The sequence below is a fragment of the Epithele typhae genome, assembly GCF_022376455.1.
Source record: "Epithele typhae strain CBS 203.58 chromosome Unknown BXZ73scaffold_22, whole genome shotgun sequence".
NCBI lineage: Eukaryota > Fungi > Basidiomycota > Agaricomycetes > Polyporales > Epitheliaceae > Epithele > Epithele typhae.
In genome coordinates, this window is record NW_025954213.1 from 372,695 (window position 1) to 395,542 (window position 22,848).

Consider the following 22,848-nt stretch of genomic DNA (forward strand, 5'->3'; position numbering starts at 1 on the left):
GATGCAACGAGGTCGATCTTCGGCTGGCTCGGGATGGAAGTGGGCCCGATATGGGCATGTGAGAGCCGGATAGGGCAGGCGTGCCTCGCTGGGAGAGTCACGAGCGGATGGGGAGGGCCGTGCGTGGGAGAGAGGGGGTGGCAGGGAAGCGGGCGTCCCAGAGCAGCACTGCGCCTGTCTGTCTGGGAAGGGGTGATAAGATAGCGCGACGGGCCGTGGGAATGCCGGCGGGTGCCGCGCGGACGATGGCGTTGTTTGTTTGATGGGTATATATGGGAGGGTGAGCGAAAATGGGAATCTTATTTCCCTCCTCGACCTCCTCTCCATTTCTGGTACGCGTCCGGATTCGGGGTGCTCGTCCTCCCGCCTCGTCCCTCCCCTTCCCGTCCTCTTAACCTGCTCACGCCCTACACAGGCCCAATCCTCCCACAACACCCCGACCGAGCTCGCTTTCGTCCACAGCACCTCTCTCCGCGCCCGCGCCCCCAGCCCATGCCCGCAGACCTCCCCTCGCCCAACATGTCCAACAAGCGTTCCCGTCACGAGCACGACCCCACTCACGAAGACTCGTTCGTCAACGACCCCGACGCCAACGAGAGCGGCCAGGACGACGATGACGACGACGACAAGCCCAAGTCCGACAAGAAGGCCGGAAGGAGAAAGATCAAGATTGAATTCATCCAGGACAAGTCCAGACGTCACATCACCTTCTCGAAACGAAAGGCGGGCATTATGAAAAAGGTATGTTCCTCTTCCTCCTCTTTGCGCTCCAGTCCTCAGCGTCCCCCAGGCGTACGAGCTCTCCACCCTCACCGGGACCCAGGTGCTCCTCCTTGTCGTGTCCGAGACCGGCCTTGTCTACACCTTCACCACTGCAAAGCTCCAGCCCCTCGTCACCCAGCCCGAGGGTAAGAACCTCATTCAGGCTTGTCTCAACGCGCCCCACGGCCAGCTTCCGTCCTCCATGCCCGTCGGCACCCCCATCAACCGCACCACCGGCGGCATGCAACAGGCCAACAACGTCGGCAGCATCGCTCTTCCCGGCCACAACGCACCCCCGCCCCCGCCCAAGGACGATGACGCGAACGACAACGACGAGTCTGATCCGCGCGGTGCCGCCTCGCGCAAGCGCCGTCGCGCGTCGTCCACCACCGCGCCCCCGCGCAACAACACCTCTCCCCAAGTCACCGCGGGTGCCCCGCCGGGCGCGCCCAACGCGTCGCCGCACCAGCAGCCGCGCGCCGCGCTCCCCAACGCACCTCCGATCTCTATTCCTGGGAACGTGCCGCAGATGCCTATCGACTCTCCGCGCTCGCAGGCCGCCCAGCCGACAAGTCCCAGCTACGCAGCGCCTGCCGGAGCCTATCCTCCTCCCGCGGGTGGGGACCCGAACATGCACTACCATCAGTCCTACCAGGGCCAGCCACAACAGGGATACTATGGAGGGCACGAAGGCCAGGCGCCGTCGCAAGGGGTTGGGCCGAGTCCGTGGGGGCAGCCGCCTGCCGCCGTGCAGAACAACCAGTACGCGCGGCGGTAGGGTGACGGCGCCAGTCTGCGTTCTCCGTCGGTCGTTTGTTGGGCAGGATGACACACGGACCCCTGCCTGGACGGACAAGGCTCGTGCGCGTGTGTTGTATTCCTCGCTAGTTTGTCTTCCCCCGCTGTTCCTTGCACGTTCCCGGTTGCTGCCTACACGGCGAATCTGCTTGATGTCTCCTCCCCAATTCTTGTACGATTGTCGGCCCCCATCCTCTTCCCCCGCCCGCCGTCTCTCGCTCCGTGCGCATCAGTGCTCCGAACCTCTCCCTCCACTCCGCCGTTCCGATATCCTTAAGCCCTTCAGTCTTTCCTTCTGTCTACACCCCATGTCTTCCCTCCTAGTCGTATGATACAATGTACGTTGTCTTGCCCGCCGCCGCGCGCGGCCGAAGTAGTAGTCCGTCTCTCCCTCGCCGGCCGTCGTCCTCCCCTCCCGTCTCCCTCCGCGTACATCGCCCCTTGCTTTGACCCCTCGACTCGGCCGCGCGCGAATAAGAACGAAGAATGGATCGCACGTCCGTACTTGCGAGCTTGCCTCGACAGTCGCCCGCGATCGTCCCGACGGCTCGGAGCCGACCCCGCGTAACGCGTTCGCCCCTCGTCGCTCGATTTGGCCGCCGACGCCCTCGGGTCGGCGCGCACGCGTGAGATGGCCGGGCCGAGGCTGAAACCGATTGCGGCGGGATCGGGGCGCGCCGACGGCCGACAAACACGGTCCGAGTGTGCTGGGTTGAAGCCGCACCCCGTGGGGCGGACGTCGATCGGCGCGCGTGGAGATCGACGGGCGGGGCGGGGTGGGGCTGCGACGGATGAGCACGTCGCGGGGCGCGTGGGACGGAGGCTCTCGTTCGAGGTGCACGGACGTGGACGATGGACGTGGACACTGGGTGTCTGTACATGGTCTCGGGCCCTGCGGGGTGTCCCAGCTTCCACGCCGTTCCACATGGACTCGGGTTGGCGGGGGGACAAGATCGAGAAGTCGGCGCGGCGCACAGGCCTGTGTGCTCGAAGGCTGCAGCTGGGGTACCTTCTGTCGAGACCGTCTGACGCAAGTCTGACGGCGTACGGTGCAAGGTTCAAACGTTCGGATTCATGTTCATGTTCGTAATTTCGGAAAGCTGGAAGTCATCCACTCCCGCAAGCCACAAGGTTCGGTAGATCACGAGTGATGCGGATCTGAGGGGGCACGGGCGGACGCGGTGGGCACGAACTTCCCGCGGCGCCGTGATGGATTGCCGAAGGTGGACGAGCGTACGTACGGCTTCTCGCGCTCGCACACAGTCGCAGTGCATCGAGCACTCCAGATAGATTGGGTGTGCAGATGGGCGGACATGCGGAGATGTCGCGTTCGCCGCGTGCGCGCCGTGTGGACAGCTCGTGCCACCCACGAAGCCACGAAGCTTACTACTCCGACGTTCATCCAGCTACTTCATTGCGCGCGCCGTTCACCCGTTCGTCCACCGCCCGCCTCCAGCACCACCCTCGAGTGGACCGCACGTAGACGCCTTGCAACACGCGTCCGCGGAGGGACACCCTAAACGGCCACCCGCGCGCGCCTGGCCGAATCCAGCGAGGGAGCCTCGATCGAGGATCGCGATGGCTGCTCGGGTGCGGGCCAGATCTTCCCGACCAGGTGCGCGCGCGAGGGGCCCGTCCGTTCTCGGTAAGTAGGAACGGAGGCGGCCTCGCCCACGCGTGCCCCGTCCTCGCGTTCCTGCGCCGTGCCGTCCCTCTTCCTCTGCCTGGGAAAGCGCGCGAGAGGGGAGGGGGGGGGATCTCGAGAGTGTCCCGACTTTGAGTCGTCCTGAGTCGGCGAGTGAGTGGAGTGGATGGCCAGTGGCGAGGTGGGGTGGGCGGAGGTAGTGGGATACACGGATAGCGGGCGGACCTCCGCCCAAACGAGGGTGGCTCCTGTCTTTCTCGATCCCGCCGATCGACCGTATCGACAGGACCAGGCGAACGTGGAGGCGCGGCGGCCAGCAAGTCTGGACTCTGGACCCGGGTGTCAACGTTCAACAGTGCCCGCCGCCACGCAACGCGCGCGGCGCGCGGGGGGTCAGCTGCACGGGCTGTACGTTCTTTCTTGGCGCAGCGCCCCTGTCGCGGTGCGGCCGGAGGTTTGGCGAAGAAAGCGTCCTTGTTGGCGCGCCGTCTGCGCAATGCGCGAAAATTGTCCTGGGGGAGGAGCCGGGCGGGTGAGAGAGTTCTGGCGTTCCCGCGCGATGTGCAGCGAAGCGCTCTTTGGCTTCTCCTCAGCAGACCGGTGCTTCCTGAGGCCTGAGGGCCGCAATAAGAGGGATACGACGCACGGGCGCCCCGGACGGCGGAGACACTTGGGCACCGGATGGCGCGAGTGATGGGATGACTCAGAGAGGCCCAGGTGACGGGCACTAGCGCGCGCGGCGGTGTCTCCGCGTCCATCTGGGAGGCTAAGCAGTCCGTCCATGTGCAGCTCGATGAAGGGAAGGTGCAATTGTGTGAGTGCCTTTGATCAACCCACACGTTCCCCTGGTCTCGCCCCCACCCTGGCTAGAAGTTTGAGGGCAGCGAGCTCGAGAAGATGCGGTCGACGATCGTTCGCCGCTTCTCCACGTCCCGGGGGCCGGCGACCTAGCGTCGGAGGTCGGAGCAGCCACCTGGAATGGAAGGCCGTTGGTGCACCTGCAACGTGAGCTGTTGTTCTGAACCCGTAGATAAGGATGGGCTGTGAGCTCACTGCCTGGAGCTGCCACTCACCAAGGGCGTAGACTTTGGCCCGCAGCTATCTTGACAATCAGCTTCACATCGCCAGACGCAGAAGCCATACGCTCTGCTGACGGAAATACCCACAAGACACTCGCGAAGAGACGAATTGCGGATGTGTCGTGGACGAGAACAAATCGCAGGTGCTTACCCGACGGCTCGCGGGCCGTGCATGCGCTCGGCGTGCTTACCCGAATCTGGCACGACGCCAGCTCGGCCTCCATCTCCAGACCCTCCCTGCTCACTCTGCGCACCATATTTCCCGTCTATCAGGTCCGATTTGACATCAGCCCGCACCCCGAGCAGGAGGGGACAACTACCACACACCGCCACACCAGATCTGACCGGGATGTCCGACTCCGCAGGTCGCCCTCCACTGCGCGCGCACCAACTTGCGCTCCGTGCGCCCGGGGTGGTTCGCCGCCGCTCGACGCTCCACAAAACCCGGGCCTACGACCCCGAAGTCGCGCTCGCCGTCCGCTTTGGCGGCGCCGATGCGACCCCGCCACTGGGCGCGGACGAGGACGAGGACGGGCTCGACGGCTTCAATTTCGCGTACGGACGTGTGGACGAGGAGCGGACTCAAACAACAAGGACTTCGTTAGACTTAGGTGCGTCTCTCTCTCTCTCTCTCTCTCCTCTCTCTCTCTCTCTCTCTCTCTCTGTTGCTCTGTTGTCTCTTCCCTCCCTATTTCCTTTCCTCCTCCGCTGCATTCCTGTCTCAAGCCCAAGGCGACCCTCGACTCATCACGCGAGTCGCGCGATAGGCATCCCCGCCTCCCGCGCGTCATCGACGCCCATAGCACGATCATGTGGCCCTCGCTCGTACAGCCGCGGCGACACGCCAGCGCAAGCCGCGCGGCGCGACCTCATCGGCTGGGCGTTCCAGAGGAGGTCGACGACGGCCTCCACGTGCGGCGAAGTGCAGGAGCCGGATGCAGCGCGAGATGGAGCAGCTCGAGCGCCGGCTGGAGGACGAGGAGGCGGGCGCGGGGCGCAAGTTCGGGCGAGACGATAAGGCCAGGGCGCAAGAGGATAGCACGAGGACGAGGAGCACGAGGGGTAGGAGAACGAGGCCGCGGTGGGCGCGGAGGCGCGGACGGGGGTCGCGAGCGTGCCCGTGTCCGCCACGGACAGCTATGAGGACACGCTCGCCCCCTCGTCCGCGGCGTTCCACCACCCCTCGCCCTTCCCGCATGCGGGCTCGGACGACGGCCCAGACGCAGAGACCGAGCGCGGCTTCGACGACGACTTTGCCGACTTCGTCGCTGCGGGTCCGCACATGCCCATACATATGCACCTGCCCGCGCACGGCGCGGTCCGCCTGCCCGAGGTCATGTACGACGTCGGCCGGCTGACGCCGATGCATCCCGGGGCGTCGTACCGCTCGCTTGGGTCCGTCTTCGACGTCGGGGAGGGGAACGACAGCATGAGCGTCATGAGCGGGGCGTACGGAGCGCTGGACGACGACGACGGGCTGAACGAGGGCGGGGACCCCGCCCCTCCCGGCCGCGCGGAGATCCTCGAGACCTCGCGCCGACTCTTCGGCGCAGGCTCGACCGTGCTCGACGTGCGGTAGGGCATGAAGGACGAGACCGCGGGCACGGGCGACGAGGATGGGCGCCGGCGGCAGGCCTCGCGCTCGCGCTCGTCTACGGCCTTGGCGGGACAGCGGGGAGCACGCCGAGTGTCGCGGCGGAGGAGGCGGGCGCCGCGTGAGCGTGTGAGCCCTCGGACGGGAGACGGGAGAGCACTGAGAGCGCGGCCATGGACGTGGGTAGGCCAAAGTTCTCTCCAGCGCTGGTGGGGCGCTCAGCTGCTTGCATATGCCCTTGCCGGAGAAGTGCATTGACGTCGACGGATGATGCGCGATGAGATGTGTCGTGCGCACCGAGAACATAGCCCGAACGTCTGAAACAATGGAGAACAGCGCGAGGCCCACTCGCGCCTGGGTCTCAAGCCGCTCTGCCGTTCGCTCATGGGCTTTGACCGAGAATGCAGGCAGTCGAGTACGTGCTTTGTGCCAACGTTTCCGACAAGGCACGGAGTTCTAGCGTTCTGCAGCGGGATCACCCCCATAGCTTCGCTTCCTTAGCTGCCGGGGGTGCCAATGGCACAAGTCACTAGGCTCGATTGAGAGGGCTTGCTACGAGGCGACGACCGCGATCGCTGTAGAAGATGGCTCGTCGCTTAACATACGGAACAAGTACCTTCGCTTCCAATTGGAGGAGGAGGAGGCGGGTGATTATGTCACTTGTTGCTGCCTCCTAACCAGCATAGTTTTTCGGTCGACAACTACACTAGTACAGGAAGCTAAGTACAGTGGAAGACCGAGTGCGCATCGCTTAGCGCTCTGGCAGTCCTGTACTATAGACTGGCCGTCCCCTTCACAAGCGCCCGCCTAGTGCACACGCGGCATAGTATACCTGAGGCCTGACTCGTACCTTGCTACGTATATGTCTTCCTCCTCCTCAATGCAAGCCATTGCCATTGCCATCTCCACCAAAGAGTATGGTATGCTTCGCCGCGCACAAGCACATGACTCGCCCGGAATGCTTGCGAAGGCCGCGACTCGCGCGGCGACAGCGAAGAGCTGTCATCTCGGCGCGCGCCCTCCGCGGCCGACGTTGTTGATGGCGACGCACGTTCGCGCCTTGCGCGCGTCGCTACTTATAAGCCGCGCGACCCCGGCAGGGTGACGTGCGGCCCGCTCGGACTCGACTCGCCCTTTGACGCAGTAAGTCCCTCGTCCGGGGCGCAGAGAACAACCCGCGTATACGCCAGGATGTGGAGCACTGCTATCCTCGCGTTCGTGATGCTCACGTTGCAGACCTCGCTGCCCCTTGCGGCGCGCGCCGCACTCGGAGTCGGATCCGCGACCACGAAGGAGTATTCGGTGAGTGAGATCAAGTCGACAATGGCGCGTGTGTGGTCGCACTGATAGGTTCCTCCTGGTAGATTGTGACGGGCTTCTTTGCGCAGGACGATCCCAATGCGAACTCGAGCGCGATCGGCTCGGTACGCTTATTGGCTCCGGACTACAGTCGTGGCGCCCACGGGTTCAACTGACTATATCCGACATCCGGTGTACAGGCTCCAGCCCGGTTCGGTCTGCTCGATACATCGCCGGCGCGCTGGGAGACGTTCAGGTTCAAGCTCGCGAAGTTGAACGCACAGGCGGAGTGGGGGACGCAGTACAAGGCCATCTTCTTCGCCAGGCACGGCGAGGGTTTCCGTGAGTTCGCATCAACCACTGTTAGCGAGCAACGTGCTCAGGTATGAGGTTTGCAGATAACGTCGCTGAGGCCAAGTACGGCACGCCGGTACGCACGTTCTCCATTTTTGCCCTGGGTGAATGGACTGATGCCGTTGCATATTGCAGGCTTGGGATGAGTGCGTGGTTTCGCCATATATGCGTCTGTGCTCTTCAGCTCACAACATGGGTTGCGTGCAGCTACTGGTCCAAGCTCGACGGCGATGGAGAGATCGTCTGGGGCCCCGACGCCAACTTGACGGACAACGGGGTGCAGCAGGCGATCACCGTCGGCGAGCTTTGGAAGGCGGAGCACAAGTTCAACATCCCGCTCCCACAGAAGCTCTACGCGAGCCCAATGCGGCGCGCGCTGTACACGTTCAAGCTCGAGCTCGAGGACAGCGGCGTCATAAACGACCTCTTCCTCCGCACGCTCATCTTGGAGGTACGCTTCGCCGTCTCTTCAGATGAACGCGCACAGACGGAGCGGGGCTAACGCACCCCGAACGGGGTCTACGCAGGACCTGCGCGAGCAGTATGGGGTGCACACGTGCGACATGCGCTTCACGAAGACGGAGATCGCGGAGAACTTTCACGCGCCGGTGTACCACTTTGAGCGGGGTTTCGCGGAGAACGACACGCTCTGGACGGCGGATGAGCGCGAGAGCTCGGAGCACACTGCGTGGCGCGCGAAACAAGTACTTGACAAGATCTTCACGGAGGATAAGTTCGAGACGTGTGAGTACCTGCTCCAGTCGTGGTGATGTTGTACCTACTAACTCAGCATGCATGGACAGTCATCAGCATTACTGCACACAGCGGAATCATCAACGGGTTCGTAAGGAACTTCAACCGGACAGGCTACTCACTTCCCACTGGAGGTATGAGCCATCCTTTCTAGCTGTCTGTGCCTGATATTGGCCTGAAGGGGTTCTTCCTCTTGTGATCAAGGCGGAGAACGTCAAGGCTTGAGTAGGAGCACAGGAGTAAATCTGCCATTAGCCTACTCTGTCTGCACTTTCCCTTCTCGTTGGAGATGCGGCGATGGAGGTTCTCACCATGTTCAATTCAACCTTGTCGCCAAGGCGGCCAATCGGGATTCGGCCCGGGTGATCAAATCCTTAAACGCTGGATTGATGTGGACTTGCCGCGTGCCTTGCGTGCTGTCGGGCTCGCCTCTCGCTTTGGTACCCCCATAACTCGAAGGTTGTATCGACGAGGGTGGAACGCTCTGGTCAATCATGACCGTCATTCATCGAGAATACTCAGTACGGACTTACTGCTTTCCGGACACCCAAGCGAGAAATGGCATTTACCAGCGATTTGACGTAGATCGTTACCGGTTTCTTTGCTCAGGACGAGCCCACCGCGGATACAGCAGCAATCGGGGCGGTAATACGTGTGTGCATTATCTAGTACTGTACTAAAACTCGGTTGCAGATTCCTCCTCGGTTTGGATTGCTTGACGATTCACCCAACCGTTGGGAGACGTTCAAACAGCGCATCGCACAACTGACGCCGAGGCCGAACCGGGAACACAGCACAAAGTGTTCTTCTTTGGCAGACACGGGGAGGGTGTCCGTACGTTTCATGGCCTTTCTTCTCATCGGACCTATGTTTTGACAGACCGCCACAAACATCATCATCAGATAATGTTGCGATGCATAAATATGGTAGAGAGGTATGTTGGTTTAGCGACATTTAACTGCGGTGAACGAATTTTGGTGAACTCGAAATTCACAGGTGTGGGATGCGTGCGTATGACTTCTGTTATTCGCAGCTTTTCTTCAACTCTGTTATCAGCGTTTGGGCTAGACAAGCCGGAGACGGCGAGATCGTCTGGGGTCCAGACCCGGATCTAACTCAGGTGGGAGTGGATCAAGCTGTCGCTGCGGGACAGGTATGGCGAAGCGAGATGCAGCACGACATCCCCTTGCCAGAAAAGCATTACGCGAGCCCCTTCAGACGTGCTCTACATACCTTTCAGAAGACTTTGTCGAAAGCGGAATCGTCGATGGCCACCTTCCCATGTACAGATTATAGAGGCGAGTGAGCTTTCCACTAGCCAGAATGGCGTACTGAAGCGAGAACCCTTCAGCTTCTTCGCGAGCATATTGGCGCACATATGTGCGACAAGCGGTCTCCGCGTTCGGTGGTGGAAGTGGATTTCCCGCAGCCGATATATCGATTCGAAGAAGGCTTCGAGATGAAGACATCATTTGGACGGACGAGCGGGAAACCTATGATCACATAGCGTGGCGTGCACGGCAGGTCCTGGACAAGATCTTCACCGAAAACGAGGAGAGATGTGAGTACCGCCGAGTCGTCCAGTAACATACCACTTTAACACGGTCGGGAGCTGCAGACATCGGGATCACAGCACACAGCGGGATTATTAACGGCTTCGTGCGTACCCTTGGTCGTCCTAGGTACGCCCTCCATACGGGAGGTGAGTTGTAAGTTGGGTAACATGTCCGAGAGAATTGCTAACCATTAGCGCAGGGGTGCTGCCGTTGGTTATCCGGGCGACGGCTATCGTTAGATGAGTTGGAATTTGCGAGTCGCAGCAATACGGAAATATCTGATGTATTGAGAGTGCTGACGGAATATGCACACAAAACTAGAACTTTAGGTCTGCGACCGATGTTTGAGACCCTGGCGCCACCCACCCGCCCACTAACGACTACATAAAGAGCTTGCACAACTCGACGGCAGACCTTGCTGATATATATTGCCGACAAAACCTGTTTGCGTGGTCTTTGGCGTGGTGCTCGGGAGGTTTGATGTAGATGGACTCATGGAAAGAAAGGAAGAACAGAATTTCGGCCTGGACGGGAAGTCACGGACCGAGAAGCGCCGGGCGGGATGGTCCGTGCATGGGCGTCTGTGGGAATGTGACTTCGCCCAGACGCAGCTTATTATCGTGTCCTAATCGTTCCCATCCCCCTCCCCATCCCACCTCGCCGACTTCTTGGTTTCTCGCCCGGCGCAGGTCGCTCTCTTCCACCATGTCTGGCTCAGTTCTTGCCGCGCGCACTCATACTGCGCCCTCACATCCTCCTCCGGACACCTCCGTGGAGGATCCCGCCGCGTCGCTCAGGGCCGCTGCTTTACTTACTCTGAGGTCCAAGAAGAAACGGAAGCTCACCAACGACACGCCGGCTCCTCCGCCGCCCCGGGCACCTCTCACCCCGCCATCCATCGAACTCGACTACGGCACCGACGAACCCGTTCCTCCCCCTTCGTCCATAGCCTCTTCACCCGCCATGCAGCCAACCGTTCCCCCGCCAGTCCCGCAGAGCAGAGAGACGATGGGGTCGACGAAGACGGTCAGGCGAGAGAGGAAGGAGAGATTAGCGACTCAGAAGCCCCTCCTGAAGCTCCTCCCCCAAGCCAGAACCGCATTCACCGAATCTTGACCATCAAGTTCCCGCCATGACCCAAATGCTACCGCCGCCGCTCCCTCAGCCGAAACTTGAGCCTCTATCCCCAGCCCTTTCGTTCGCCCTTCCTGCCCAGCTGCCGTCTGCTTTGGCGGCGTCAACTCCGTCTGTTGTTGACGAGGCGCATGTGAGGCCAGGACTCGCTCGTGAGTAATCAACCTCCATCAGGTTTATGCACCTAAGACGTCTTCTACAGTCACTCAACCTCAGTATGATACCGCTAAGGATATTGTTCTCGATCTTCTTGGCTGGGGCGTCCCTCCAGAATACCTCGTCAATTGCGGCCTCAGTCGAGAAATCATCTACTACGTCTTCGTTGAACTCAACCTTCGGCTGCCAAACAACCTCAACGCCACGGGTTTGTCACCCTACATCCCTTCTCCTCGTGTGCCTACGTCCCCCTCCCATCGACCTTCAATCGTATCTGCACCTCCGAAGTCTCCCCCTGTCACTGAACCTTCAAGATCTCTATCGGCTTCCGCCACGCCATTTGTCCCGTCCACTGGTCAGAATGAAACAGCGACATCTTCGACAAGTTTGAACGACATGGAGCAACAGCGGAGGGCTGAGCTCCTGGCTCGCAAAGCCGTGCTCGCATCTCGGAAACTCAAGCAACAGAACTCGGTGCTCTACAACTCCGCTGCCAGTTTCCCGCCCACCTCTACGCCAACCCCTCCAGCGAACGATCAAGAAGCGCCCGTTGTTGTTCCCACCAAAGCGGTTGAAGATTTCCTCAGCACTATTGAACCTTCCGCACCGCACAGTAACGGGACAAGATCCGTCACGCCGCCGCACGCTTCCCCCTCGCGTACTTTCTCCACGGACTTCATGGATGTCGACGAAGTCCCCGGCTTATCAGGCGGGATCACTGAGTACACTCCAATCGCTCGCCCCATCCGAGGTCGTACGTCGTCCATACCCGAACCCAAGCCCCACGCTCGCCGACGGAGCCTCTGTCTTCTGTGTCCGCCACTTCCGGGTACTCCTATCAGCCCGGTGGAGATTCCTACACGGTCGATGGCGCATTGTCGTACGACAGTATCGACGACTCTGACGCCATCCCCGGTCTCTTTCAAGATCGTGCGCCATCGGAGGAGCTAACCAGAAGGGGAACAAAGCGCCCCGTGGCGTCCGACTTCGTCGACATGGAGGCTGCCGGTCCTTCCCATGGTCAAGTGTGGGATCCCGACACCGACTTTCGCCGCCCTACCCGGCGTCGGAAGCACAACAGCTTCGCGGGTCTTACTCAACGACGATGTGTTATTGACTTGAGTGACAACGAGGATGACGGGGAAGGCAGCACTCCTACATCGAGCGAAATTCCATCGGGGAGGGATTCTCAAGGCCCTGCAGCAGTCACGCCCCAAGCCTCGCTTATTGCTACACCGACCGTCACCGCTTCGTCCACCCCCGCAGCTATGTCGAGCTTCGCTCTTGAAGCCAAGGAAGAGCAGATACGTCAGATGAAGGAGATGATCGCTAGACGTGAACAGATCAAGCTACGGAAGCTTGCCATGGTGCGTCGCGTTTATCTTGGGCCACGAGTCTACATTCAAGGTCACATTCTTCGGCCGCAGATGTCGCGCTCAGCGAATCCATCATTTGAGTCGCAGTCAGGCTCGGCCCATGTCAAGGAGGAAGATGATGACTCTTCCTCGACTGCTCCGTCATTGCGCCAGTCTCGGAGTAGTGAATCGTCCACTCCTGGCCCTTCCAGTACGGAGGAGCGTTCAGTCATTGCCACGTTGTTGCTGGATGGTGAGTGTATCGACTACGTTGCGTCGAACCTCGTCATCTCACTATTTATGCAGATGGTTCCGACCAACCAACTGTGTCGCTGCCTGATTCTGAGTTCACTAGTGGTGCTACTAGTCCATCAGGTGAGTCGCGGTGTCTGTGAGACGGGTTTCGTCTTACGGCCATCTCAGATCTCGTTCCAATGTCAGAGCACTTCGCGACTGGCGAGACAGGCAAGTCTACAGGTTCACGCGTTCAGTCGATGCCCCCTTCCTCATCCCGCTTGCCCTTTCTTGCATCTGCATTGCGCCTCATCCATCACACTTCGGCATTTTCGCGTACGCAATTCGTCGCTTGACACCATTTTCCGTTTGGATTGTTGGCTCTGCAGTGCTCACAGAAGAAGCGCGACAAGAGCTGGCAAGAGTCTTTCTTCTTGACCGCCCTTAGCGCGGCTTCGTGGATACATGCTCAACTTGTTCCTCTGGGGACGTTTATTTCTGTCTCTTCTTTCTTCCCCTTGGCTTCGCTACAGGTTATGGCTTCTGATGACGAAGAGAATGAAGACATGACAGTCGACGTCATTGGCGCTCAATCCCAGACGTCGACCCAGGTGCGTGTCAAACCTTCGGTCCGGTTCATGGATCCACCTGCAGGTGACTCGTGGTGTATGCTCGTACTCATTCACTCGTCCAGACTACGTTGGGTGCAATCACCGATTTCCACTCAAGCGATGAAGAACAAACGCCTGTTTTCCAGACTTACCGTTCCGTTCTAGATCACCATCCGTTGTTGCGTCCGTCGCGAGTAGATCTGGCGAGCTCATCGCCAGCTTTGGCGTCCGGGTCGTCATCAAGCACGACCAGGGCGCACGATATTGATCTGAGACCGCTCAAGCAAGCCGCGGTGCTGAAGTTTATATCAGATAACACGCGCCAAGTCTGCCAGTATGATTTCAGCGGAGAGTGTAGAATCAAGGATTGCGAGAACTTGCACCTATCCAAGGTTCAAACGCTGGAGCCCGATGGTACGTACCGTCCCCATCCGTTCCAAGTTGCTCACGCTTCAATTGTTTCGTCATCTGCACTCCTTTCCGCATTCCCGCAGATGAGGATACCGCGCAGTTTCTGTGCGCCGCGATACCCTATGGCCAGCGATATGGCGTCGAAGTCTTCCGGAAAGCGCTTGATGTAGCCAGACTCAGCCACCCCACGCACCCCTTCGACGCCCGAGTGCAAGAGGCTCTGACGCGTCTAGGTCTCCGATAGTCGCCCACTAGCAAGCCGTCGACGCCCGGTCTCGCAAGCCAAAGCAGCAATCGAGATCGTCCCCGCCATCCGAGAAACCTCCAACACGCGGGCTCGCCCCTGGAGGAGCTGGCCGTGTCGTAAAGAGCGCTAGACGCCACCGGTGGTCCGCGACGAGACGGGCTGCCGGCCGAGTTTAGGGGCAGAGGATCCGTGTGCGGTGAGGCGGCAGTCGGTCGTTCGTACAGCCTAGTAGTCAGTAGCCCGGCGCAGAGTGTCGAGGGGTTCGCATGGGGACCGGCGGCGTCTGCGCGCCTGCCGCCAGGCGAGATTGGCGGAGATGTCCGCGCCGGCTTGCGTATGCGTATGTGTTCCGTCGCGTTGTTATGTTGTGGACGTCGATGTGTATGAAAATTATGGGTTTCCTTTTTCCACCTGCCGTGTGCCCATGCGTCTCGCTTCAAACGAGGGGTAAAAGGGAAAAGAAGATGTCTGGGTATTTTCATATAAGCGTACAGAATTCTAACGGACTGCAAACATAACTCTGCGAACGATTCCGTACATCATCGGCGTACAGGATCAAGTCACGTCGTTAAGTATCAGCAGTCTGGAAGCATCGAGCAGTCAACATCTCCAGAGCACGCGCGGCCCAGCACTGGCAGGGTGGACCCCGGGGCGAAGGAGCCGAATGCGCGCGGCCAGGAACGTATGCTTCGTGAGTTGCAGAACCTCATATGGCTCGTGCGATATCTGCAAGGACGACGTTAGTCAAACGTGGATGGCGAGATGAGGCAGACGTACCACGAAGAAGATCCGTTCCTCAGGGGCGGACGTCGAAGGTCTTGAGCATGGAATGTTGCTGGACGAGGGAGCGGAAGAGGGCGAGAACCGTAGGCTTGATGAGAGGCAGCACGGGAGCAGTATAGATGGAGGTGAGGCATGAGACTTGAGCATGTAGCCGGGAATGTGGTATCGGCGGCGGAGAAGATGTGTTTGAAATGCCAGGTAGTGATGTCGTGCGAGAATGCGAACTTGCAGCTGAGGGAGTGGTATGCTATGTCGTAAAATCCAGTATATGATGAGAGATCCAGAGGAGATGATGCAAGCAGTCGAGAACCCAAGAAAAGATGCAGTTGAGATCGAGTCTAGTCGTCGTAGCAGAGTCGTCTTGCAATGAGGCGTAGTGTGCGTCGAACCAGGGAAGGATACCAAGATAGTGGTGTGGTACGGAAGTAACCGCGTGTCTTGAAAGATTGTGCAAGGAAAAGAAGGTAGACGGAATCTTGATGAGACGCCCGAAGAGAAAGCTGGATCAAGCCGCGTGAGAGGAGAGGAGCTCGGGGAGGATCGTGATGCCGAGACACATGCGGTGTTTGGAGGCCGCAGGCGACTTTGAGGTCCGGAATGAGCGCGAGCGTACGACGTTGCTTGAAGGCGAGGCTGGTGGAGGAGATGGCGACGAAACGGCTTGATGTTCAGCGTAACGATGGGACCCAGGCGACAGTGGGGGCCAGTCTTGGAGCGAAGAGAGTGCTCTCGACGGCCTTGGAGGCGTCCTGCCAGACTTCCGATACTTCGAAGATCCCAACTCTTCTTGCGGCCAGGGCGCTGAGAAGGACAAGCGCGCCAACCTTGAACCCGGCGTTGGATAGAGCGACGTCTCGGAAGAGGGGGTCCAGCAACAGGGAGGCGCGAGAAGCGAGTCGTCCCGTTTGAGATCCAGGGAGGGGCCGGCCAGAGAGCAGCGTCGTCGATGGAGGTTGCGGGTCGCGAAGAGATTCACCTAGGCTCCCGTACAGGGCACCGTGTCAACCTGGTCGTCGCTGCTGAGGCGTAGCCCTGAGCATCAGCCACGGTGAGGTCGCTGGATACTCCGTGGAATATAACCCTCGGACTAGAAGAACCGGGCGACAGTTGCCGAATGTCGTCGTCGACGTGGTCCATGGCGTCGAAAGTGGTCTGTTGCTCCTTGGCAGCGACGACGGATTGCGGCTTTCGAATCCTCTCTGACGATTACGATCTGCAGCTCTTCATCGACGATGGCGGCCCGCGGCTGTTCAGCCGCGACGGCAGCCTGCGGCGGTTCAACGTCCATGACGGTCTCGATGACGGTCGGGGAAGGAAGCGTTGGGGTCGGCGGCAGGGGCACTGCTTCGGGCCGGCCTTCTGTACAGTCGCGGTCTAAGATAGTGTATGAGCGGGACACGAAAGCGGGGATAGCGAGATAATACACACCTCGGTGTACGGAAGAGACGCAGAAAGCTCTTGGCGCTGATCCTCCATTGGTTGAACATCGTCATCTGCGTTCATGGTCTGGGTGTCGGCAAAGAGCACAACGTCAGTGGCGAGTGTGCGATAACGAAACAGGTACGCACCTGGCCCGTATCAGTCATCTCCACGTCCTCATCGTCGACGACCATGCACTCGTCGTCCACGATCTCTACCTCATGATCGAGCTCCATGTTGTCCATCGCATCGTCTCGAACGATCTCCGTGAGGTCCAGATTCGCCTTGAGAGAAGCCATAGCCTCATAGAACTGCTGTTGCTCCAGAGCTGTGTGCTTGCTAGCCTCGCGCTCTTGGACGTGATAGACCCGAGGCCTCTTGGCCTTGTCGTAGGCGACGGAAGGGGCGTCACGCGGGAGAGCCTGGCGCTGAGGACGGGGACCGTAAGCTTTGACTTGGAGACGACGTTGATGTTTCGTGACACTATTCCGGATGAAGCGCGGGATGAGCTGGTCGATGCTGGGCAGAACGTCTTGCATGACAACAGACGGTGAGGACTCGAGGGCTTCAACGACGGCGGGGGCCTGGGGCGCGTCAACCTCCATGGACGAAGGCAGCGAACCAAGGCCGGGCCCCGACCGGCGACGCCAACAAGCGTAGTCGGAAAGCGAAGGAAAAAGGGAACGCGGCCGCCGCGTAGGGACTATCAGTGATGATCCTATCCTTGTTGGCGGCAATGAACTGCTTGCGTTGCTAGTGGGAAGCATGAGAACGGTACGGTGTGCGACGGTAAAGCGACAAACCTTGACCGCAGGACCTTGATGCCGAACCCTTTCTTCGGGGCTGGAGGAGTCTGGACGTTGAGCGACTTGAGCTTGGGCTGAAAGCAGGTAAGCAAAAGCGGTGCATGGTGATCTCATGGATCACATACCGTGCAAGGTTCTCCCGCTCCCCATCGTCGCCTCTTGGCCATGGGCTCTTCAGAGTCGTCGACGTTGGGGCTGGCGGCGGCGGCGTCCACAAGGTCGAACTTGCGGACAGTCGGCTTTGGCGTGACCGACGCGAAGAAGGCGTTGATGCACGGCATGAGAGCGGTAAGATGCGTAGCGGTGAAAGAACACACCTTGAAATCAGGAAGGTCCCACAGAGTGCCCTTCGGCAAGCGCCTCTTCCTCGGGGCGGAAGGAGGCTGGAGAGCACCCCGCTTGCGCTCGGGCTGGAAACTGATCAGTGGATATTTCAGACGACGAGCTGAGCGAAGACATACTGTACGAGGCTCGCCCACTCCCTGCCCTCGCCTCTGTGCCATGAGCTTCTCGCGATCACCGACGGAGGGGCCAGGCATGCTCTCATTCGCGACGTCGGATGTGCGGACAGATGCCTTTGCTGTGCTCGGCGTGGAAGGGATGTCGACATCCATACCGTGGGCCTCCAGGTCGTCGCCCATGGGCGTCTGGAATGGAGCGAGGTTGAAGGCCTTGCGGAATCGGCGGACGTTACTGAAGCTACTAGCAAACATAACAACCGAAAATGCTGGAGGTTGGTGATGAGGGCGTGGGATGACGCGGTGGACGCGGGGTAGCGCAGATGGTGGAGGTTCGAGGGAGAGGGACGATGGGGGCTTGTGACCGCTGCCGATGGGTTTACATAGGCTCTGGTGGGGCTGACAGGACGATCGTCGGCCTCCGGCCAGCCTCTTGCTCGCTTCATGCCGAGTTGACAGCCCAGCACAACCAGAGCGCCACTGCAGGGAAGCGCAGCCCACTGAAACAAGACTGAGCACATAACAGCAAAGAAGAGGGCAGTACGGACTGCGAGATGTCCTTGTGCCCAGCACACGCTCGGAGGGTGTATGCAACGTCCAGTGGCTCGGTTCATCGTGATTCGTGTGTCGACAACTCCGGCTTCGTTTGTTTGTACCGATGCTTGAAGACAGGAATCCAGAATTCAAACTTCTCAATGGACTTGGAAACATATGAAAGTGTCTGTACTCGCACTGAGCCCATGACAGTTGGCAAAAGGCGGGGATAATAGCGCCCTGCACACCGCTGGCGAACACCCATCCGAATCGGGCGCTACATTCCCACACAATTCTGGTTGGAGGCTGGCTCCCTTGGCTTCAACTTCTCTCTGTCATCCCCCGACTGCGAGGCGACTCCGCATAATGGAGGGAATTTGGTTGTACAGCTCTTTTACGTCTTCAAATGCGTACATGGATCATCACTAACCATCTGATTGCACTTCGAATTGGCCTCGAACTACGTTTCGTCTGCGCTTTCGATCGGAGCGCCAACAATCTCCTCTTCAGTCGTCGAAGCCGTTTCCCTCGTCGTCAGCTTGGTTGTAATTACCATGGCTGGGTTGATCGTAGCTAGGCTGCCCGTAATTGTCGTAGTTGGACCGAGTGTTGCCTTCGTAGCCAGACTGGTAACTGGCGGGACCGTCATGGTCGTAGGCGGGCTGCGCGTCGCCATCATCGGACTGGACGTTCTCCTCATCACTGGGCTGCGAGTGGCCAGCGTGGGCCGACGGCATCTCGCGGCTGTGGCCATCCTCTGTGTAGCCTTCGCCCGACTCCGGCTGCGCGACCGGCCCCCGGGAGCGATCAGGCGCGCCGGACGCACCGCCCTGCATCGCTGCCGCCATCTCCCTGAGCAGCGACTCCAGCGACTTGAGCTGCGCGGCCTGCGCGTCCGCCTTCGCCTCCAGCGACCTGAGCTGCGACGCTTGCGCGTCCACCTTCGCCTCCATCCGCGCGAACTGCAGCGCGTCGGCGCCCTGTGCCGCGTTTCCGGACGCCGCCTGCGCGCCCCCCTGCGCGCCCCGGGCTCCGCCGTGGACGGAAACCATCGTGTGCGTCCAGGCGTGGCCGTCCGCGTTGACGGAGTCTTCGTGCAGCCACGGCTTGCGCTCCTCGACGCGGGCGTTGCAGTCAAAGCACACTACCGTGAGGTCTGCGCCGACATACCAATCAGCCTTCGGGATCCAAGCGGGGGGGAATCAGGGAGCAGGCTCACCGGAACAGTCCATGCAGGCCCAGTAAGGTCCGGCGATCTCGAGCGACTGACACTCGGCGCAGGGAGGCAGCGCGCCGCCGCCGCCGTGCCAGATGCTGGTGCCGCGCGCGAGGTGGATCTCCTCCTCCTCCTCGTCTGTCTCCCCGTCGCCGGGGCCAAGGTTCGGGACCCACGCGGAGAGATCCTTGGCGGAGTCGAACAATGAGAACCGGTGCGTTTGCATGCACGGGACGCGGAGCTGCACGCAGGTGTGGTCCGCGCGATGGCCGGTGTCCCCGGGTGTCGGGTTGGCGGTGAAGCAGCTTGAACAGAAATCTACCATGCCGTCGATCTTGTCCTTGCTGCAGGTGATACAGACGTACCCCGTGCCGACGAGTGTCGAGTCGCACCCATCGCACGAGATCGATCTGTTGTTGATGGTAGAAACACGGTCAGGGCGTCGGCTCTGATCCATGTAAAGAGGTATCCGCGTGCGACTTACGCTGATACAAGATCGCGACGGCCCTCCTGATCTTGGAAGCCTTCTTCGTCATCCTCACGGTTGTAGAACAGAGGGTGTTCGCCCGCTGAGGCTATCCCGGGAGGGAGGGAAACATCGACGATTTCCGACATGTCGGTTGCGACAGTCCTCTCCCAGTTTGTGGGTGGAATCTCGCTCAAGTCTTCCAACCCAAGAGCGTAGAACTATGTTACGATATAGTTAGCCAAGACTTTTATTCATGGCACGCCCACGTACCAGGCCATACGAGAATTTGAGCATCTGGGATTTCGGCTCCAGGTTTTGCAGCTTGTAGATCGCTACGTGGCAGGTAATTATTGAGCATGAACAGTGCGCCCAGCCGCGTTGTTGGACGCACCCTGGAGGTCCTGCGCGCGACTGCCAACCAACCTAAGCAGGACTTTCATGGACGTATCGAGGATATTGAGTTCTTCTTCATGAAGCAGCTCCGTCGCTCCGCGCTGAATCACAAAAAGCGCTCGGCGGAACAGGAGGAAGAGAAGACAGAGGATATCCTGGTGGACACGCGCGTCACCAGTCAATATCATATCGAGAGCTAGCAATACCGTGGCGCGCACCTTCTCAATCCTTCCTCCACCGGTAACGATCGAAACGCAGTTGTCCTCGTCCAGGTCGTACGAGAAGTAGCGTAGTTCGCGTTCCAGTTGCTCTTCTCGTTGGGACACGTACTTGCTGAACCGCTGGAACTCCATATCCGCCCCCCAGTTCTTGTTGTCCCAGTCTTCGACGTCGCGCAGGCCGTACAACATGCACTCGACGATCGTGACCGCGGGCGCAGAGACGAACGAACTGACGACGGCGCGGTTTCCCGGATGAAGCTGAAGCGACGCCGTGGCGATCTCAGCGAACAGCCTCCGGATGCGACGGAAGTACCATTGAGCTGTCATCTCGAAGCCTGCAGGGTTCCGACGCGTCAGCACTTCTTATCGCCGCCGGATTGCGCTTCGCCACGCACCGGATGCCCAGTAGGCAATCCATCGAGGCAAGCTGGCGACGACATGAGCATGCAGTCGAGCGCGCGCGAACGGAGCGCAAAACACACCTCCAATCTTCCGGGCGGGCCGAAGTGAAGTCGTTGAGCTCCTGAATGGTGATGAACGAAGAGACGTCTTCGTCCATCGCTTCGATGATGGGCTGGACGCGCAGAACGCTGATCGACTCCAGCGCCCATGTGTCGTCCTCCGGGGAGTCTGCAGTGGCGGCGCTCACGTCGTCGCCGGAGTGAGGGTCGAAGTCTGATCCGCGAGCCGCGTTCATCCGCATGTCTATGGCCGTGATGAACGCCTTGAATTTTGCCTTGTCGGACTGCTTCAGGGCGAAGTAGTCGCGAACGGCCATGACGAAGTGCCTCGCCTTGGCGCTGCCCTTCCAGCCCTGGAAAACGTGGTCCGATCAGTCTCTGGTCGTTATTGAGTACCTCTCGAAGTGAAAGAAACGTACCTCTTCGAACCAGATGTAATGCATGTCCTGATATTCGTCATCCCGTTTCAGACGAAATGTCTCCGTAGGTGAAGATGGCACACTCACCAGGTCGATAATCCGCTCATGTGGACCACCCTGTATCTGGCTGATCGTCCGATCGGTGGAGTGCGTGATGGTGTCCTTCAAGCTCTGGAGTTTGTCCTTCTTCGCGTGGAACTTGCGGTCGAATGCCTTGTTGCTCTCGATCGTCTCCTCGACACTTTTGCTCAGCTCGTCTTCGAAATCCTTGACCGTAAGCGCCTTCGCGTCTGTCTTGCCCGGCACTGTTGTCTTCCGCTTCTGCACCTCGTTCACCTTCTCGACGAGCTGCTTGTGGAAGGCAGCGTTGTTGCGCGGAGCGTTCGCTCCGGCCCCGCGTCCCCGCTCGGCCCACTTCGCCACGTCGGTCTCGTCAGACGAGCGCATGCGCTCGAACACGACCCCCATCGCCCAGTCCCTGTCGGCGTTGATGCGAACCATCACGTCGTAGTCTGGAGGGGAGTCCACGTCGACGTCTGCGCGCTGGAAGTCGGCCACGATGTCCGCCTTGAGCTCCGCGAAGATCCTGATCATATCGACGAACTTCGTGCACCAGGTGCCCTTGCAGGTGACCTTCACTGCGACCAAAGTCAGCCCCTCTTCGCATCGGACCACGCCAAAGACAGAGACACACCAGCGAGGCTGCGCTTGCTCCAGCTGTCGCAGAGCTTGGCCCCGGCTATGATGGTTTCCGTTACGGAGGGGAGCCGGTCCTCGAGCGCCTCCGTCATCTCATGGGTGATGTCGCCCGGGACATGCTCGAGTCTGTGTCAAGCGTTGTCAGCGGGGGCGCACAGCCCGAAGAAGAACACGTACACCGCAAACGGACGCATCATGTCGATCATCGCGAGATGGAGCACGACCGCCCTGCCGTCGTTCTCAACCCGGTCGAGTTCGAGCTGCAGACAGGTCTTGAAGACCGCCACGACGTCTGCGGAGATCGCACCGACATCAGTCGCAGGGACGGGTTGGTTCACGTCACGGTCTCACCTTTCATGAAGTGATGGACCTCGGCGAGGCCGTCCATCGTTTCGATCGCCGTGGTGCAGGTTTCGTGGAACCGGCTGCGCTGGGCGTTCAGTGCACTGACCAGCACCCCTTGAGCGTCCGAGGCGGCGAAACCAGGGGCCCCTGTGGGCGCCTGGTTTCCCTCCTCTAGAGTTCCGGAAGCGTTAGATACATAGAACGATGTGCTGCGACAAAAGCTCAGTCTACTCACGATACCCGAGCGGTACGCGTGTTCTACTGGCGTACATGCCGCGCTGTGCGATGTGTCGGGGTGTGGGTCGATTGGGGACGTCGTTATGAAAATCGCCTGTGTTCGCGCGGGGAGCCATATAACGGGTCCCAGCTGAAGCCCATCAGACCTCGCGGCGCCACGCACCGGTTCTGGGTTGCTCGCCCATCGCAACTCCGTGCGCCTCGGCGCGACATCCACGTCAGTCGGTTTGAACTGCACTGCTTTCGCCGACCAATCCTCGATGCCGGTTATTCCCGTACGCCTGGAGGCCCATTGCAAGTGTATGCGAGAAGCTGCTGCGTGCGGTTCATCTGGCGGCGAGTACGTCAGGACCAAACCGCAGAAGACGGGATGGCCGCACGATGCGCACCACTTGATCAC

At 60.0% G+C, this 22,848-nt stretch overlaps 6 protein-coding genes across 6 annotated transcripts; 4 read left to right on the top strand and 2 right to left on the bottom strand.

Moving 5' to 3' along the window:
* Positions 1-519: 519 nt before the first annotated feature.
* BXZ73DRAFT_46440 (SRF-TF-domain-containing protein) lies at positions 520-1,540 on the top strand (the record flags this gene model as incomplete). The annotated part of the gene is made up of 2 exons (XM_048019693.1): positions 520-741; positions 791-1,540. The coding sequence occupies 2 exons, from the start codon at positions 520-522 to the stop codon at positions 1,538-1,540; spliced, it is 972 nt and encodes a 323-aa protein (XP_047878234.1).
* Positions 1,541-4,633: 3,093 nt separating this feature from the next.
* Positions 4,634-5,863, top strand: BXZ73DRAFT_101183 (uncharacterized protein; the record flags this gene model as incomplete). The annotated part of the gene is made up of 2 exons (XM_048014816.1): positions 4,634-4,849; positions 5,351-5,863. The coding sequence occupies 2 exons, from the start codon at positions 4,634-4,636 to the stop codon at positions 5,861-5,863; spliced, it is 729 nt and encodes a 242-aa protein (XP_047878235.1).
* A 1,379-nt stretch (positions 5,864-7,242) lies between these two features.
* On the top strand, positions 7,243-9,997 carry BXZ73DRAFT_46496 (histidine phosphatase superfamily; the record flags this gene model as incomplete). Its single annotated transcript, XM_048019706.1, has 6 exons — positions 7,243-7,302; positions 7,378-7,519; positions 7,561-7,615; positions 7,739-7,982; positions 8,059-8,275; positions 9,903-9,997. Coding segments are annotated over 6 exons (813 nt in total), but the record flags the coding sequence as incomplete, so codon positions are not given.
* Positions 9,998-10,545: 548 nt separating this feature from the next.
* On the top strand, positions 10,546-13,985 carry BXZ73DRAFT_101185 (uncharacterized protein; the record flags this gene model as incomplete). The annotated part of the gene is made up of 8 exons (XM_048014817.1): positions 10,546-10,866; positions 10,931-11,126; positions 11,177-11,884; positions 11,911-12,497; positions 12,558-12,738; positions 12,792-12,860; positions 13,643-13,744; positions 13,825-13,985. 8 exons carry the CDS (start codon positions 10,546-10,548, stop codon positions 13,983-13,985), a joined length of 2,325 nt encoding a protein of 774 aa, XP_047878237.1.
* Positions 13,986-14,588: 603 nt separating this feature from the next.
* BXZ73DRAFT_77380 (uncharacterized protein) lies at positions 14,589-17,709 on the bottom strand (the record flags this gene model as incomplete). Its single annotated transcript, XM_048022656.1, has 9 exons — positions 14,589-14,714; positions 14,766-15,018; positions 15,748-15,956; positions 15,982-16,038; positions 16,200-16,277; positions 16,340-16,709; positions 16,994-17,070; positions 17,122-17,406; positions 17,458-17,709. 9 exons carry the CDS (start codon positions 17,707-17,709, stop codon positions 14,589-14,591), a joined length of 1,707 nt encoding a protein of 568 aa, XP_047878238.1.
* A 785-nt stretch (positions 17,710-18,494) lies between these two features.
* BXZ73DRAFT_77381 (uncharacterized protein) lies at positions 18,495-22,483 on the bottom strand (the record flags this gene model as incomplete). The annotated part of the gene is made up of 15 exons (XM_048022657.1): positions 18,495-19,144; positions 19,208-19,548; positions 19,570-19,614; positions 19,689-19,891; positions 19,944-20,005; positions 20,065-20,167; positions 20,285-20,622; positions 20,683-20,714; positions 20,770-21,101; positions 21,168-21,194; positions 21,255-21,805; positions 21,862-21,992; positions 22,023-22,158; positions 22,218-22,382; positions 22,447-22,483. The coding sequence occupies 15 exons, from the start codon at positions 22,481-22,483 to the stop codon at positions 18,495-18,497; spliced, it is 3,153 nt and encodes a 1,050-aa protein (XP_047878239.1).
* Positions 22,484-22,848: the final 365 nt, after the last annotated feature.